This window comes from Leptonotus elevatus, chromosome 18 (genome assembly GCF_054856555.1).
Source record: "Leptonotus elevatus isolate MCC_2025b chromosome 18, RoL_Lele_1.0, whole genome shotgun sequence".
Classification (NCBI taxonomy): domain Eukaryota; kingdom Metazoa; phylum Chordata; class Actinopteri; order Syngnathiformes; family Syngnathidae; genus Leptonotus; species Leptonotus elevatus.
In genome coordinates this window covers 6,092,075-6,111,369 of record NC_141256.1, presented here as the reverse complement: position 1 = coordinate 6,111,369, position 19,295 = coordinate 6,092,075, and the positions used below count along the sequence as shown (strand labels likewise).

At 41.1% G+C, this 19,295-nt stretch overlaps 1 protein-coding gene across 1 annotated transcript; it reads left to right on the top strand.

Annotated features, from left to right (window-relative positions):
• The first annotated feature begins 283 nt into the window (after window positions 1–283).
• LOC147158381 (calmodulin-1) lies at window positions 284–17,061 on the top strand. Its single transcript, XM_086060425.1, has 6 exons — window positions 284–426; window positions 6,216–6,246; window positions 7,588–7,731; window positions 14,452–14,558; window positions 14,667–14,802; window positions 15,971–17,061. The coding sequence occupies exons 1-6, from the start codon at window positions 424–426 to the stop codon at window positions 15,997–15,999; spliced, it is 450 nt and encodes a 149-aa protein (XP_085916551.1). The 5' UTR covers window positions 284–423; the 3' UTR covers window positions 16,000–17,061.
• Window positions 17,062–19,295: the final 2,234 nt, after the last annotated feature.

Below are 19,295 nucleotides of genomic sequence, written 5' to 3'. Positions count from 1 at the left end.
TTTTGATTTGATTTGTGTGATATTTTATAGATTTACTATTGACATAAAAAACATTACAAAGCAAGCCTACAGACGTATAGTTGGGAGAACATGAGCCAAGTTTTGTATTTTAAAATATGTGCAACTTAAAAAAAATATATATAATAAAACGTAAAAATAAAAAAAATCAATATATACATGATACAATGAAAATAAGAAGATACATTTCATAATTATAGATGATTTGCATACAGTAGCATTGATTTGGAATCAGGAAGTGAGTGAGTGGCCGGTGCGCCTGTTGGCGGAGGGATACACAGAGCAATTCCCCCCCTTCTAGCGGCGGCAATATACATGCGTTCCCCCGCCAGTGGAGCTCCATCTAAGGGACGAGCACATTCCTAGTCTGCCTCCACACACCGACAAGCACACAATCCATCCGACATGGTATGTATCCTCATTCATTCTTTTCATTCGGTGGGGGAAAGCGCATTGACATTTTCTGGTGGTTAAATTTTGCTATAGTTCAAGTGTGGGTGGGTCAAACGCCGAATGTATGTATTTTAGCGCCATCCGTTACTCGTGAGATGTTCTGTATGCGGGAGGCGGAAAACGCCCGCAAAACGCGCCTCTTATTAACGCAAAACCCGCGCAAGAATGTTTTCTCATGAATGACAGGTGCATGGATATATGTGAACGTATCGAACGTATGGAATTTCAACCGCATTTCCTTATAACTGCGCAATTCTAACACGCATAGGTGGAGGCAAGCTTGCTGCTCCTCATGTGTAATATGTAGGAGGGTTCTCCCAGCAAATTGGAATTAAATTCAAAATGGATGATCTGAATAACGGGATGGAGTTATTATGTTAATATTCTCCGTTCTCCAATCCGCCTGAGGAGCGCAGGCGTGGAGAGACGCCTACCTGAAACTGCTATTCGAGGCGCACGGCTGACATTCTCTTTTAGGACATGCAGGAAGTGTGGGAGATGGCCTTCTTTTCGAATCCGTGGAACTTTGCCCACGGATCTTTTTCTCCGGGTTCTATTTTTTCCCCTCCTCGAGGCCTAGCCGTGCCAGGCCATGATTTTGAGATGGCACTCATGTAATTAATGGATGAAATAATATGCATGGCAGCGGTGTAACTGCACTGCAGACTGTCGGAGTGTTTTATGGGTTTATATTTTGCGTTAATCACGCAATGGTACTCTGTTTTTTTGTGACTTTTTGGCATGAAAGAACACCACAAGAAATTGAAAAAGTTGACATCTAATGGGAAGGACACTCTTAGATGGTAATGTCACTTAAAGTCTTCAGCATAGCCCTTTTAAGGCAAGGAACCATGTTTATGAAACCAAAATCAAAATGGACGCCCTATAAATAATATGGAGGAGGGTTCTCCCAACCTATTAGCAAAGACAGATAAAAGTGTATTATGATGGTGATTTAAAAGTTACTTACAAAAAAAGTTTTATAATGTTCCTGTATCCTGAAAGAATTAATATATGCTCCTAATCTGTTATTGTGATGCAGCACAGTAACTGACATGTGGATTGTTCAAAAGTTGAAGCCTCTTGTCCGCATCAGTACATCCACTGGAGTGTAAACAGCCCCCCCCCCCACCCCCCTCACTGCGGTGCAAGTATTGACCATGCTGAGGCCCGATCTCATTTCTGCTCCGCTCTTGTTTCCCGATGCTTGTTTTGTAACTTTAAGGACATCTGATCTGCCTTGATGCATAATTTACACACTTGGCGGCCGACACCTTGCCGTGTTGGTTGGCGTGTGGTGCGTAGGAGTACCCGGCCACCACGGGCCATATGGTGGACCAGCCTTGTCCGCGGGGTGTAGGGAAACTGGTGTTGTTTACACCCCATACTCCTCCTCCCCTCTCGACTGGGCCCATAAGGCCTCACTGTCTTTTGTCGAGCATGCCGTCGCTTCCTTACAAAGAGCGTGTGTGCGGGTCACGCTGACTGTCAAGAATGAATGGCGTGTGTGTATGTGTGTCACGCCCATCTGCCAGTGTGACAGCTGCTTTTGCACCTTTCAGTTGGTGGATAATGAATGGACATCAGTGACACGTTGTTAAAAGATTCATTCCTACTGTTTGACCTAACCATGTGAACCCTCGTATGAGAGCGCAAGTGAGAAACATGAGTGGCTCCCCTGGCTGGCCCAGTGAACTACCTCTAGCCCTGCTGCAGTCCTCTTTGGACTGCAATGCTGCGAGGCTGGCTGTGGGTGTGGCTGACCCACTCATGCCAGCCAGCAAAAGCAAAGCCACCAAGCGCACAAACGGCAATCTGTCGGCGGATTGTGAAACACAGGGAGGAGGTTTCCTCCGAGCAGGAGAAAGAGGCGGAAATAACCACAAGAGGAGGTCATGCTGTGAGCGGAGGCAAAATGAGAAAAGGAGGGGATGGGCCAGCGATGGGCCTGGTGGCTGCAGCACTTTTGAAGACCCGACAGCTTGGACCAGATCCAAGGGAGGAGATCATAGCAGTGACTCACCAAACCCCACACCCTGTCCACTCGGGGAGACGCAGCAAAAGCAGCGATGCATCATGACAACGAGGGGACGCGGGATACAGTGGGAGGGTGGAAATACTTCGTAAAACGCGGTCAGTCGTGAGACTGAAGTCCACCACAATAAGGGCACCAATTACCAGGCAACGTTTTGCAATGTAGGAAAATCTTAATTGTGACATGACGTCTCAGTGCAATATGGCAGAAGGGACCACAAGTTGGCATTAAGTCAGCTGTTATAGGGCTGTTACTATCAAATAGTTTTAGAATCGATTATTCCATCGAATAATCAAATAAAATTAGATTTTGCAAAAGTGTATTACATATCCCCTCCGTTACTGTTTATTAACGAGAGGTACAATGATTAATCAACAACTAATCGATTATCAAATCCCTCCTCTATTTTGTAATCCATATATTGTTTAGGTATCTTTTCAATTTAAATGTGTGTCCAAATGTTCTGAATTTCAACTCCTCAACACTAAATGTTCTCCGATTTCAGTAGTCCTCCATGAAAACGGACTGACGATCTTTGTTTTGAACTAAATTGAAACAATAAAAATTTGCATCGTTAATTTATGTTAGTGCACTGTTGAGTCCTTTTTTAATGGATTTAGTTGTATACCCAATTCATCAAAAAACTAAATCCTCATTCGTTGCAACCCTATTTTTAACCGATTATTGTGTTTTTGCGTTGTTTAGTGATGAAAGAACAACACAGCAAGTAAACCACATCACACAAGAGGAATTGATGTTGTGGTCCCCACACCAACCGTTCCAAAACCCATTCAGTTACTGTTTCGGTCATTGTTTTCCAAAGTAACAGCAGATGTTTCCAAATGTCTCATGTTTGTTCAACACAAACGATCACAAGTACTTTTATGACTAGCTGAAATAGTTGTTTTGATTAAGTTGATTATCGATTACTTGTCGATGCTCGATGAATTTTGACACCTCGTGTTATTGTTCAGACTGGGCACATGCAGTAAATCTTTCCTCTGCGTGTTTGTCACCATGTCATACATAATTCACGCAAGTTAATACCGAGTACGCAATTAGTTGCTAAAAAAATGAGCCAGTGTGTTTTTGCCTCTTGACATTTCCTTTTTGTAACACAGAGTAGAAGCAGGAAGGAAGTGGAAAGGGAAGCAATGTTGTTTGCTTGCCAAAGAGGTTATTGAATCATATCCGCTAATCTTATGTGTGCTGCCGAGGTGATTCGCAATCCCTGACTGGCTCCATCGATTCATCCGCTCGCCGTTTGCTACTCAAATCATGAGGGGAGGCATTTTGTTTTTCGCATAGCTGAGTTAAAAGGTCAACTCGTGGTGTGTCATTCAGAGCGTGTCCAATTTGAACTGAATATCGCCGTTGTCTGACTTCTGCGAGAAAAGAATGTCTTTTTCTTGTTGTTATGTCACCACTTGTTTTAGTCATATTTAGCACTGTCATTACTATGGTTTCAAACACTGGTTAGCTATTAAGATTCTCAGGTCAAACACCTCAAAAGTTTGAAAATATTGGATTTTTCCTGCTCGGAGCTCACGGGTGACATCATGGACAGAAAACAAAAGATATAGCATAGATGTCACTCTAAGATAATGGAACATAAAATAGACAATCCAATTACGTAAATGTAATTTTAGACATACTAGTAGTGATAATTAGGACCCGACTGGTCTGGATGTTTTTAGGCCGATGCCGATTTTTGGCAGAAATACGATTACTCCTGTTACAGATTGATTGGCTGATTACTTTAAAACAATATATAACGCAGATTTTGGCTATTTGGGGGCCGGCCGGGTCCCAACTAAATATATTGTTAGAAGAATGCATTGTGTGGTGCAAATTTCATGATATATATTTAAGCATACACAATAATGTTTGTAGACAAATGCATAATAAAGAATCAGACCAATATTACTTTAGTACAACTGCTGTAAATGGCTAGAGTTCTAAAGGTAAACTTTGGGCATGTAATTTAGCTGTAATTAAGCAAAATAATAATTGAAAAGTTCTGAATTTATGTTTACATGTCACGGTGAGCAAAATAATGCTGCCTGGAGGAAAAACGAGTTGAGATTGAAATTAAACATAGAACAATATTTTTTTTTCAGGGCTGATACCGATATTGATTATTAGGACGCCGATAACCGATATTTGGAGATATTGGGAAAATATTGGCATCAAAATTTGAAACAAATTCAAACTCTAGCACTTAATTTTTTTAAGCATATGTTTATTGAACAACTTTTAGGGTTTGTAAAATATTGGCGTTAAAAAAAATCTTAAAAATCTAACAAAAAGTTCAGGGATCTCCCAGGGGCAGTAGCATGTCTTAAAAATGTAAATAAAAACTTAAGTAAATAGTTCCCATTGTGTTCTACAGTAAATCAAGTTTTCCCAAAATTATTCTCTGAAGTAAAATATACTTATCTTCATTTTAATTTCAAACAAAAACAGAAGGTGCATAGAATGCCCAGGGTCGGCAGCGTTACTGAATTTTTTTTATTAATTAGTTCCTAATTAGTAAAATCAACTCATCACTTTTTCAAATTGATTTATTCTTGATTCTTGAAAATGGCAGATGACGATATTCGTCAACATGTTGAATATCGGCCCAGCCGATAATCGGCCTATCCCAAATTGAAACAACAGCGACTCTGCTGGGTCCAGCAAACAAGTGCGTCACATTTTGCCTCAATTGCTTCTGAATGCAATTAATCAATGATTAGTTGGACAAAGTCTGTGGAATTTCCCAATCTGAAACTCTTCAGTTCATGCCAGGTCTGCTGCAGCATTTCACAAAGCCCTGCATTATTTGTAATCTCATCTAACTGTCTTGCTAATTTACTGGCGAGACCTACAAAAATAGCTCCAAACTTTGATTGTTTTTCCGCATCTCTGGGATTCAACGCTGACCTCAATGCGCGTCTGTATCCGGAGCTAATTTGCAGGTACGGGCATTAAAGTGCACCAAACTGCTGTGGGAATTGGCTTGGAGGCACAACTGGCAACTGTGACTAATTCACTGGAGCCACGGGAATGGAAAGTTTTGGTGTCAAGGAAGATTGCGTGTGCGCGCGCACATCTGTGACATAATTGTACGTGCGTGTTCTCTTTTCGCTGGCAAATGTGACAATGACAACAAATGTTTCCTACTGCAATGGGTTGTCAAGATGGCAGCAGTTGGTCGCAAGACAGAATCGGAGCAAATTGCCTAGTTTGTGGTTCTCGTCAGTCTTTGCAAACCTGAGATACTTGACGTCGTGGCTTTCTGCAGCCGCAAAACGTGTGATTGCTTTCACAGCAATCAAACTGTGACCAGGAAATGAGATGAGCTCATAAAGTCATTAAAGCGTGATAAGGATCAAATCAATTTAGCACAGCCAGATGATCACGCGTTGAGGAAAAAAGTCATTTGGACAAGAACAAAATGCAAAAGAACATAAGTTACAATGGGAGCTTGTTCATTTGGAGTATTGTCATTGGTAAATGTTGGCATCCCCCATGGGTGCGAGCTATTTCGGGCCAACAGGGCCCTGAACACAGTCCCCAGTGTTGAACCGTGTGGCGGTGGGTGGGGACGGATGATGCGGAATGTGATGACTAGTACATCTGGGATTTTGGAAATTGTGCGTGCTGAGTAACTTGTTTGTTTGCCGCCCCCGCTCCCCCCTCCCCCCTTGTCTTTCTCCGTCCGCAGGCCGACCAACTAACAGAGGAGCAGATTGCAGGTATGAACGGCGCCAGAGCAATTTAGTCAATGAAGCTTTTCTCTCGCAGCTGTTGCGTAACCGGGTTGTGTTATCACGGCATACAATAAAAAAGGAATAATGAAGGACTTTGCTCTCCCATGGAAAGGGGTTAGCTTTGCAAAAATGAATAGGATTTGGGAGAGGAAGTATTAACTGGAGTGAAAACCATGAAGCCACGTCTATCTTCAATACCGATTGTCTTCATTGGAGTCATGGATCAATTGGCAGGGACAACCATTCACATTCATGGTCAATTTAAAGTTTCAAATTGAAAGAGATTGGAGTAGAGTAGATAGACCGATATGTTTTTTTCAAGGCCGATACGATTATTAGTAGCCAAGGAAGCCAATATTTCAAGCCGATATTCATTTGCAGTAAAAGAGAAAATACCGGTAGTGTCAGCATAAAAAAAAAAAAAAATCGTATCATTTTAAACATGAAGAATTGACATATTTGTTTAAAAAAATATATTTTTTTATTTTAATTTAAAAACAAAAATTGCAGGGAGCTTCCAGGATCATCAGCATGTGCTAAGCTCATTAAAAACTAAGCAAGCAAATAGTTCCCTGAATTGTTCTACTGTAAATAAAGTTTTCCGAAATTTCAACATAATTTCCTATTTTTATTTTTCCATTTTTAAAAATAAAACGTGTAGGGAGTTCCTAGTGTCACGCATGTGAATGTAGCTAATTTGGGGTTTTCGGCAAGGCTCGTAAAAGGTTTCAAAAGGTCTTCGCAGTAAAAATTGTCTGATTATGTTCGAAATGTGTTCACGACAAGTAAAAACTGTAAACTTCTTACAAATCCTGAAGAAAACCCTAAATTTGCTACGTTCGCAAGCATTCACCACTCAGTGAGATACCAGCTTTATCGGCCTTCAGATTCGTAAAAAGGCAGATGCCGATATTTGTCAAAATGCCGATTATCTGGAAAGAAGTCTTGAAGCACATGGAGAACTGGTTCCGAACTCCCAATGTCAGAACTGAACACAATGAAAAAAAATTTTTTAGGTCTACAATTGGTTTCCTTCCCAACAAATGATGTCGTCTTGGATTCTGAATACCGATGCGGCATCATTTTTTCTCCTTAAATCCCACTCTGTAGCTAATTAGCTTTTGCGAAAGCTCCAAGGTTAATCCTCAATACTCTGTGGTTCATATTTTCTGAATCGCCAACGATTTAAGAAGACTGTCAATTTAACCTTCATAATCTTTTGTTTAAAAATCGTCTATTTATGCACAAAGGTCTCTTGTTAGCTATTTCTCACCAAATCCATATAATCGTCGGGTGTCTAATGCATTGCTATCGTACCTCTGCCAGAGTTCAAGGAGGCCTTCTCCTTATTCGACAAGGATGGCGACGGCACCATCACCACCAAAGAACTTGGCACCGTCATGAGGTCGCTGGGACAGAACCCCACAGAGGCCGAGCTGCAGGACATGATCAATGAGGTGGACGCTGACGGTCAGTACGCCCTCTCATGCCTGTCGTCAAATGATTGACATACGTTTTGAGCATCCGCCATTTTCCTGTGGGGGTGTGACGAGTACCCACTTGAGTCTTGAAGAGTCACCAAGGTGGTTAGTTTCACTCACAATTAGCAAGTATAATGAAGCTCAGATTCATCCACTTATTTCAGCAAGTACAACAAAGCTTCCGACAGATTGGTCCAGAAGAATGCTTAGACAATTTAGTAATGCATTTGTTTGTCACCTCCCTCCCTTTTTCTCCCAATTGTGCGACCAGCTTGACTTTGCTGACATCACGTCCGTCTGTCTGTAGTTTGGTCACATTGTGCTCCAGCACCATCATTTGCTGACTGTGTTGAAAGTCATTAAGGTGCAGCAGTGGAGCGCATAAAGCACATAAAAAGAGGCGACCAAACTGCACCTTGCAAGAATCATAAACGAGAATGACATACAGGGCAGGGTCGAACGGTTCAACCTCCGCTAACTTTTTGTCCTCCTTTGTTACAAATTGAAAGGCAAGAAGAGAAAACGAGGCCGTGCTTGGCCGATACGCTTGCAAGATGTTAGCTGTCAGTGTTGTGCAGTTGTCAGGAGATTTCAGGAGCCTTTCATACGGATCAATGGACTGCATTTAAAATTCTCAACTAGGGCTGGGCGATATGGCCAAAAAATAACATCTCAACCCCCCCCATTCAGGATGATTACAATTAGAATCGATTTAAATCTAATAAACCCAACAAACGTTTATTTAAAGGTGTCATTTATTCAAAAATAGTTCCTATACAAAATGTTCAGACAACAATAATGTATACTGATTGTAAATCAGTTTTAACATAAACTTAACATTCATAGTTAGCATAATTACAACTCACAATAACATCTGGATGTAACAGAACATATAAGAACATTAGCTTTTAATAATCCACAGGACAAAATTTGATTTCACGATTTAGCAAATTATTAATTATCGATTAATTCGATTTATTGCCCAGCCCTACTCTCAACTCATTTTAATTTTCATTTAAGAGTCATCCCTCTATTTTTAACTCATTCACTCGCAGCCATTTTCACTGAAGCAACCCCCTTCGCTCCCAGCTGTTTTCCTGGATTTTGACTGATTTTGCAAGGTCCACAGAATATTGGGTTCTATTGCTATAAAAACATGGACCCTTTCCAAAAGAAAAAAATTAGTCTCTTCTTTCATCAGGAAAAAAAGTGTATCAGTTTCCTTTTTGCAGCAAGTAGCATTAGAATATAGCTAAGTTGCATCAATATTCACAAATCTGTGACACTCGGGAAAATAGCTTTTTTTGAAACTGGTTGATCTCATATCCTCTGCTGCCACCTGCTGGACGTTTTTTTGTAATAACTACCATTTAATTAAGCGACCTCTTCAAGTCAGAGGCTGCATCAAAGCCTTCTATATGCTTTAGCATTTAAAAAACTAACAAACACAAAACGTATAAATATGTTTTTGGGACCACGGCAATGTTTAACATAAACAAATTTATATGTGTTTGGGAGCAAATGAGTTAATGATATCCTCCTGGCAAAAAAATGCTGGAGACGGTGTTTTTTTTTTGTTTTTTTTGTTGTTGTTGGATTTGACTGCAGCATTCAATACAGTGGACCCGACAGTATTCTCTTGGCTCGTTTACGGCACCTGGTGGGCATTAGTGGTTTAGATTCTCTTTGGCTGAAAGTACTTTTTGTGTTTGCCTTGGTTGCTCAAATGGTGTTCCACAGGGGTCTATTTTGGGGCCCCTGCTGTTTTCATTGTATGTGCTGCCCCTGGGTTCCATTTTACTTTCTTTCCTTTTTCTTTCTTGTTTTCTTTCTTTCTCTTTCTTTCTTTTGCTTTTTGTCTTTCTTTCTTTCTTTCTTTTTAAACAAGGTCGCACCATTTATTACTCACACAGCTTAAGTTGCTGAAAAACACAGTAGCGTACGTGATAACAGCGCTGTACTTTTCGCACGAGTTTTTGACCGATACCTCGTGAGAACACATTGACCCCAGGCGTGCTCCGTCAGCTTATAGGATTTTGTAAATGGGACCACATCGATGAGGGGGAAATCAATCGTGCCACAGGTTGGCCGCCCCAGCTACCGCGGCATCCTCGGCGCCCACCCCCCACTCTTTTGCGAGCAAGCATTTCCGCGCACACGCACGCGTCTGCACATCAACGGCAACATCCCCTCGTTCTGCCTCTGCCTCCCTTGGCTGATGCAATCTAGGTCAGACAGCAATGAAGCTAGTAATGGAAAATAAAAGTGGTTACATAAGGCCTCTCTTCGCTTTTGCACACCCAGTACCCACATCAGCAGCCGTGAGATTGAAAATCACCTTTATTTACCAAACAAGCAGCAGAGACGCCGGACTTAAACGTTAAAGAGCTAGCTGACTTTTAAAATTTGTGTTCTTTGATGGTTGTCTTGAAAGGTAGAACTCCTCATGACTCCGTGAAAGATTTGCGACGCAGAAGCAAAAACAAGGAGCACACATCTTAGCTCGGCCTTCTCTGGTTTGCGTCAGCGCTCCTCTTATGTGCAATCACACCATCTCCCACTCGCCTCACTCTTCCTCGCCGCATCTCCCTCATCTCCCAACGCCCACTCCCTCCCTCCCTCCCTCAACGCTCATCTCTCCTTTGCTTCCCTCCCACCATCATCCGTCGCTCTTCCTGGCAGTCTTCGCATCCTTCCTTGCGTCCATCTCGTCCGCTGCGGCGCTTTTGGGGCGCGATGGCTCGAGGGCCGCCTCGATTCTGCGCTCACGGTTCCTTCCTCATCCCCTCGGAGCGGAGCGAGTTCTCTCGATGCTGCCGACTCGCTTGCGCGTTAGATAACAGGTCCGTAGATTGTTACCCCGGGCCACGAGATCACCATCTGCCCTATCACATTACCGCATCCCTTTTTGTTCCCGCTATCCACACACGCGTCTCGATTTCCATCCGTGGCTGTCTTTATCTCAAGGCGTTGTCGGTCATTGTCTAATCTGTACAATCCCCTTGCCCGTCTGTCCCACCCGAGGGCTAATCCCTCTGGGTGCTTTGCCCTGAGTGTCCTCGACCTTTAACTGTAATTCCACCAGACCTTTTTTGATTGACTTTTTAATCATAGGACACCCCTGCGTTTAGTTCAAACATGCGAAAAACAACTTTTTGACAGAGTTGAACCTCATAGCTCCTTTCCCTGTCAGGTTTCTGATCCCCTGGTAAACTCGTCTCCACTGCAACATCGGGAATATTGATTGTGCGCCACCAGCACAGCATCCGTAATGAAAACGGATCAACACATTGGTTGTAATAGTGTTGGATTTTTCATCATTGTTAGTTTCATTTTGTTGTTTTTTTAAATTGAGTTAGTTTGCCAGTTTTTAATTTTGTTCCCCAATAATGCTTAATTTTATTTATTTTTTAATAAGGAGTGCAAGTTAACAACAAAACAGATCACTAAGTACTATACTGAACATTTGCGCTTAAAAAAAAAACATAATAAAATATGCTAGAAATTTTGTTTGGTCCAAAAAAAGCCTTTTGGGGGGGAGGTATGCTCGAGCATTCAGAAAAGCAATGGTAGTTATTACGAAAACGGCCAGCAGGTGGCAGCAGAGTATAAGAGATCAACCAGGGCCATGTTGCAACAAGCTCTTTTCCCCATTGTTTAAACTGATTTGTGAATAATGACCAAATTTAGCTATATTCTAATGCTAATTGCTGCAAAACGGAAACAGATACAAATATACTTTTTTTCCCTGATGAAAGAAGAGACTCTAATCTTTTAGTATCTTCCATGTTTATAAAGCAATAAAGCACAATATTCTGTGGGCCTTCCAAATCAGTCAAAACCCAGTAAAATAGCCGGGAGCGAAGAGGGTTGCTTCAGTAGTATGTATGGCTGCGAGTGAATGAGTTAATATATTATTTTTTTCATAATCGAGCAGCCCTACCAGTTAGTTAGTTATTTATCAAGCCTTGCCCTCATTGGTAAGTAAGTAGATAAGGAGCACAAAAACACTGTTTGTCCCAGCTGAGCTTACCCGTTAGGCGGCATGTATAAGGCAGGGGTGTCAAACTCATTTTTGTTGCGGGTTACATTGTAGTTTCCCTCTCAAGGCCTTCATGACAGTGAAACAATATAAATGTTTAGTCACGTACTGTAACTATTCCATATCGCAGGCTTCAGGCTGGAATCTCCTCGGTCACAATTTGGCACATTTTTTAAATCTATACTACAAACCCAATTCCCAAAAAATTGTAAATAAAAACTGAATGCAATTATGTGGAAGTGCCAAATGTTCATATTTTGTTCAGAATAGAACATAGAGAACAGGTCAAAAGTTTAAACTGAGAAAATGCATCATTTTAAGGGAAAACAATATTGATTTTAAATTCCATGGTGTCAACAAATCTCCAAAAAGTTGGGACAAAGCCATTTTCACCACTGTGAGGCATCCCCTCTTCTTCTTACAACACTCTGCACACGTCTGGGGATCGAGGAAACAAGTTTCTCAAGTTTACAAATAGGAACGCTGTCCCATTCTTGTCTAACACGCGTCTCTTTAACTGTTCAACTGTCTTGGGCTTTCTTTGTAGCTTCTTCCCCTTTATGATGCTCCAAATGTGCTCTAGAAGTGAAAGAAGTGGACTCCAGGCTGGCCGTTTCAATACCCGAATCCTTTTCCTACGCAGCCATGATGTTGTAATTGGTGCTGGATGTGGTCCTGGCATTATCGTGTTGAGAAATGCAAGATCTTCTCTGAAAGTGATGATGCCTGGATGGGAGCATATGTTGTTCTCCAATCTGAATATACTTTCTGCATTGACGATGCCTTTCCAGATGTGGAAGCTGCCCATGCCGCACGCACTCATGCAACCGTATACCATCACAGATGCAGGCTTATAAACTAAGTGCTGATAACAACTTGGGTTGTCCTTGTCCTCTTCAGTCAGTATGATATAGCGCCCCAGTTTTCCACAAAGAACTTCCAATCGTGATTGGTCGGACCACAAAACAGGTTTCCACTTTGCCACACTCCATTTTAAATGAGCCCTGGCCCAGAGAAACGCCTGCTGGCACGGTGGGTTGTGTTCACCCTCAATGTTTTCTGGAAGTATTGCTGAGCCCTTTCTGTGATTTCCCTTACAGTAAGCATTCCTGTTTGCGGTGCAGTGACGTTCAAGGGCATGAAGATCATGGGCATCCAGTATGACCCTTACACACAGAGATTGTTCCAGATTCTCTGCATCTTTGGATGATGTTATGCACTGTAGATGACCTTTTTGCAATTTTTCCCTGGTAAACACCTTTCTGATATTTCTCCACTATCTTTCTGCGCAACATTGGAGGAATTGGTAATTCTCTGCCCATCTTCGCTTCTGAGAGACACGGCCACTCCGAGAAGCTCTTTTTATACTCCAATCAAGTTGCCAATGGACCTCATTAGTGGTAACTGGTCATCCAGCTGTTTTTTTTTATAAGCGCAATTGACTTTTCCAGCCTCTTGCTACCTGTCCCAACTTTTTTGAGATTTGTTGGCACCATAAAATTCACAATCAACTTTTTTTTCCTTTTTTTTACTTTTGCCCTGTCATCTATGTTCTATTTTGAACAAAATATTGAAATTTGGCACTTCCACATAATTACATTCAGTTTTTATTCACAATTTGTATAGTGTCCCAACTTTTTGGGAATTGGGTTTGTATTAGTCAGTCCACATGTGATAAGTGACCAAGTATTCCGCCAGAGATTTACAGTACATAACAGATCAATGGATTTGAAATAAGAACTGAAGGTATTTTTCAAGTTACTATTTTTAGCCAATTTGAAATTTTGGTACATATTTTTCATGGAAGTTGAAAAGCTAGATTTGCTTTTGCGGGCCACATAAAGTGATGTTGTGGGCCAGATCTGGCCCCCGGGCATTAAGTTTGACACCTGTGATTTGAGGCCTTGTATATTCCAACTGCGGTGCCCGTGTATTTGTTGATATTTGTTAAGTTAGCAAATCCATCCATTTGCTATACTGCTCATCACATTGACAGTCGCGAGGACCCGGAGCCGACCCCAGCTGAATATTGAGTCAGATCCGGAAGTGATATGAAAGGGCTTCAATTCCCAGTGGCTTAAAATGGTCGTACGTTTGACGTTTTTAGATCAATGTACTTGTAAATTGACATTGTGAATTTGTAAATGATCTGACCCATTGGTGGTCTGTAGCGAGTGGGACGGAAACCCTTCGGTGGAAGACATTTCCACGTCCTCTGTTTTGTCCTTCTTCCACATCTCCCCAGCAGGGTTTTCCGACCAGGAGACACGAGCCTTTGATTTATACGGGCTTCCAGCTGTACATTATAGATGAGTGGCTATGGGTGTCCCCCAACTAACCCCCACCCCCCTCATGGAATCCTGCTGCGCTTGTGTAACAAATGCAGCATCTTCGCAGGGCTTCCCTAAGGAAGACACACACAATGCCTCTCGACACACGCACACACCTCCACCTCAGCCTGCCGTCATTTATATTTGTCATCGTAACAAAGATGTGCACGACAATAATTTTGAGGCTTTCTTATCACCGCGCGTGATAATTCAGGAATATGGAAATGAATGCGTTCATTTTTCATCAGCTTAATGTTGGGTCATGTCATCGACTTAGCGAAGTTTGCTTTTATGTAATTGCCATTTGGATTAAATGGCGACTCATTGATCATTCCAGGTAATGGAACCATTGACTTCCCCGAGTTTTTGACCATGATGGCAAGGAAAATGAAGGACACAGACAGCGAGGAGGAGATCCGTGAGGCTTTCCGGGTATTTGATAAGGTAAATACTGTCAGTGTACATTCAATGAAAGAATAATTGAGAGGACCGACTCCATAGTTTCTTTCATTGTCACTTTTCGTCAAATGAGGACTCCATTTTGGTTCTCAGGATGGAAACGGCTACATCAGCGCCGCAGAGCTTCGTCACGTCATGACGAACTTGGGCGAGAAGCTAACGGACGAGGAGGTGGACGAGATGATCAGAGAAGCAGACATCGACGGAGACGGGCAGGTCAACTACGAAGGTAAACCCAATTAGAAAGAAACATACTAGTCACAGTCACTAACTGACCCGACCGATTATGGTTTTGTTTGTTTTTAGGCAGATTTTGATATTTAGCGGAATAAAGTTGTCAAATAAAAATATATTAGGGCTGGCTATCAATTTGATTATGATTTTCCCCATTGAATTCACTTCAGTTCAATCTGATATCGATTAATTATGGAACACCAATCCTTCAAAAACTCCTCAAATATGAAATTGTAATAATAAATACAATTTTGCGGCGGTAGTAACTGGTCAAATGATTGAGTTTGTTAATGAAAATAACACATGTTATAATCACTTAAGTGTTACACAAACAGTGACATCAGCAAGGAATGAGGTGAAAATAGTTTCATAAATCGAATTCAATAATTGTAAATATAAACTAAAAAGATATTGAATTGTCTTAAAGTGCAATAAGTCAGGTCTTCCATAAATGTAAGAAAATACTTTTAAATCCACGTGAACAGTAAATTTCAAGGAAACAGTAAGATACAAAAAAAGTCCATAATTTTCTTAAGAATCTATGGGGGGGAATATTTAAATAATCGATCCATGGTTTTATGACTCAATATTGAGCTTGAAAAGGAAAACCACTTTAATATTAATTATTATTTTCTTTTCTTTTTTAAACCCAGCCCTAAAATATATAATGAATCAAATATTGTATTTTTGGGTCCCTTTTACTGTGTTCGTGTTAAAGTTCTTATCCCCAAAAATATCTGTTTTCAAAAGACGTCAAATGTATAATCAAATGAGAAACAGCCGTTGGTAATCACAAAACGTCTTAACTCGAGACCTACACATCATTGAGATTGTCAATGTGGTCTATTTTTCTTGAAAGTGGGAGGGGCAACACAAGCTTGGCGCACTTGACAATATGTCACTCATGATTATTGAACGGGAGGCATAAAACGAGCGCTCTCTCCCTCCACTGTCACTCACGAGACACTGCACTCATCGTGTTGTTTATTCCATCCATTAAGTGAATTGCCCTACTTTTTCACAATCTCCAAAGCTTCCTTCATCCATGCGTTGCCTGCTAGCATTTAATATGGATGAGCAGGGACGCTGAACTCGAATGTGTTTTAAAGCGAACCTACCTCTTGAAAAGCTGATTTTTTCTTTTTCTTTTCTTCTTTCTGCAGAGTTTGTACAGATGATGACCGCAAAGTGAAGAAGGTTGCCCACCCCATTCTGTCCCCTCTTAGAAGAAAAAAAAAATGGGAAAAAAATCCAAATGTTTTACTTACCTCTTGGAGAGAAAAAAAGTTCATTTATTCATACTGTTTCTGTATAGAAAATAATTGAATGTTGAAATACAATATCCTTCTGTCCACACAGGAAAAAAAAAAAAAAAAAAGGACAAAAATATCTGCATGAAAAAGATGGTTAGTGATCCTTCCCCTCCCTTCCCTCCTCCCCCTGGAAATCAATTTAGCATCAGTACTGAACAAATAATAACATCCACCCTGTAACAACTATGAGTGCTTTCAGACTAAAGCAAAGAAGTTGGTGTCCAGTTCCATTTGCTCGTGGTAAATGTCCGGGCTGGTCATTACCTCTATATCTCTCTTTTTTTTTTCTGTTCTTTGTGCATGCAAGCTTGAGACCGGAGCAAATACAAATAAACACCCCCCCCCCCCTCCCTACCCGGATCCCCCGCCCCAACCCTCCTCCGGGCTACCAGAGCGTGCTGATTCCACTATACGCTGTCCTCTTGATGGTTTGGTACAGTTTTTTTGTATTTTGAGAGGAACCCTGTAATGTTAAGATGAGAGAATATTCCATGTTCTAACTCATTAAGCATCAAAGGGGAATGGGACTTAATTGTATGCTAGTTTAAATTGCAAAAAAAAAGTGTAAAAAAAAAATACAAAAACATTTTGGCATGTTTTTTGTTTTTGGTTATATGGGTGACCATCTTAGTAGTTATGTGTCCTGCCCTTTACAAGGAGGAGGGGGGGACTTCAAGAGTCTTATGGTGAGCTTTTTCTTTCGTTCTTTTTTTCATTCTTTGCTGAGATGGAGTGTATGTCCTGTTTCTTGCAAGAGAGAATCACTGGCCTTCACTTTTTTTTTTCTTCTGTTTCTCGACTCGGACGGGCGAGCGGCGTGCACGCCGTCGAGGCGCGCGCCGCCGCTCTTATCTGAGTTCAGTTTACATTCATTCCAAGTTGTACATGCTATAGTTTTTGTTTTGTTTGTTTTTTTTTTCAAATAAAAACCATAAACTTTATTATGTCTTTTGTCATTCTTTTTTTCAGTCATTTATTTTTATGCTTGGTTGCAAAATAAACAAAGTAATCTGTATTTTTGTCCGCTAATGAGACTGATGTGTCAATAATAAACGATTGTAAGCATCTGCACGTGCACTGTCGTTGGGGGCGGGGCCATTTGCAAGGCAGCAACACACGCACACAACTATGACTCCTTCACCCTGCAAAAACTGGATGGTTGCTAGGCAACAGGAGCATGCTGTAACTGGGATGTCAGGCCGGTGGGAGTTGGAATAAAGCCTTTGTTATTGACTCCATGTTGGTAAGACAAAGCTGGTGAAGTCAGGAGGGCATTTGCTTCCGTCTTCAATATTAGAGAAATCGGCAAAGAACGACACGGCTTTGCTATATTTGAACACACTTGACCATATTTGGGAGGCGGCTCTCTTCCCACACATGCTAGTCTCATAACCATAAGCACTATTTATAGCACAGCTTGCCAATGTAGTATAGTTTCATTTCACTCAAATCTGTGGTTGTGGAGCTAACAGAATTGTGTGACAACTTATTACACTTGAAAGTGGAAGTAAAAAAAACAAAAAAAAAACGAATTTCAGCAGACATGATTTAACGACAGGGAAACTTCCAACAAGTGACGTCAAACCTCAGCCAGGAAAGCAGTTAACCAATCCCACTCAAGGAGGGGCGTGGCTTAAAGCACGGAAGAGAGGAAGAGACACCTGAGCACTCTGGCGGTTAAATTAGGAGCATAAATATTTCAAGTGTAAATGAAGCGGCGCACTGCGGAGGCCGTAACGTGAGAAGGACTGGCCGACTCCAGATATCAGGTGTCACGCCCAAACCACGCCCATCTTGGAAAGAACCAACTGACACGACAAGACTTACGACAAAAAAAGGATATCTTGTCATTTCCATCTGTATTCCCTGCGCAGAGACACGGATTGTAATTAGGTTGCACAGATACCGACATAATGTTATTGCAGCCTCACTGCCTATTATGGGCCTTAGAGGGTCGTTTTCCACCATCTTGTGTTAATGCAACACCCTCAATCACAATGCACACAGCGCCCGCCGTCATCCAAACCGAGTGAAGATCTAAATCTGTCTTTTTCACGTCAATCCTTCTTACTTTGTGGCTGCTTCTCTTTTTATTTTTGCTCTCATTTTGATGGACACAATCACTCCTCCCGAGTTTTTTTTATTTATTTCTTACCTGTCCATTATTGTCAACAGTCTTTGAGCAACCTACGTCAGACCTCCTATTTATAAGAAGAATAGACTCATCCATTTTTGATTGTAAAATATTACGGAGGTGTCACGACAACTGAGCCTCCCCAAACCTCATGCAATATTCAGAGGCAATGATATAAGATTACTGCTAATGAAAACAAAACAAAACAGCATGCTATACAAGGAGCTCTTTAATAACAACTTGCGCCCTGTTCGGCTTCAAGAGGAGCAGTCAGCTGGCGGTAACTAGAGGCCACGCAGAGAGCGAGCACATCAACATGGAGTTACAGCCACTGCAGGCAGCAGTCACACTCAATGGACACTTCATTAGGTACACCTACACAATAAGTGCACTGGGGGGAAAAATGAAAAAATGCCTTTTGAAAAAATTAGAACACTATTTTGAAGGGTGTACATTTAACCAGATGTGGGGAAAACGTTGTACTTACATAGAAAAGCAACATAATGTATAGAAAAATCACATTAGATGTTCCAGGCTGTTTTATTAGCTGCTAGCTAGCATTAGCTTGATTTTTTTTTTTAAATGTGTGTTCCCATAGCTGCGCTAATATTGTGAATGTCCTGAACAAAACTGTTTTGAAAACGTAAGTAGCAATGGTAGGTAGTAAACAAGCCTATTGCAGTTAAGGGAAACTAACAAAATAACTAAAATTACAAACATATTTTCTTCATTGAAATAAAAAGGAATTATTTTGAAATAGCTAAGTGAACTATAAGCACTATATCAAAAATAATGTCTAGAACAAATATAACACTATTTCGAAGGGTAGACTTTTAAACAGATGTGGCAACAGTACAGGTGAGATTTATGTGTACAAAGATCACATCACATGCTGTTTTTTGGGCACTAGCTAGCATTAGCTCGACTTTTATGCAATCACTGCGCGTTTCAATAGCTTCGCTAATGTTATGACTGTCCTGTTGTGAAAACGTATGAAGCAATAATAGGTTCTGGGTTGTACCAAATTTTTGTAAACAAATT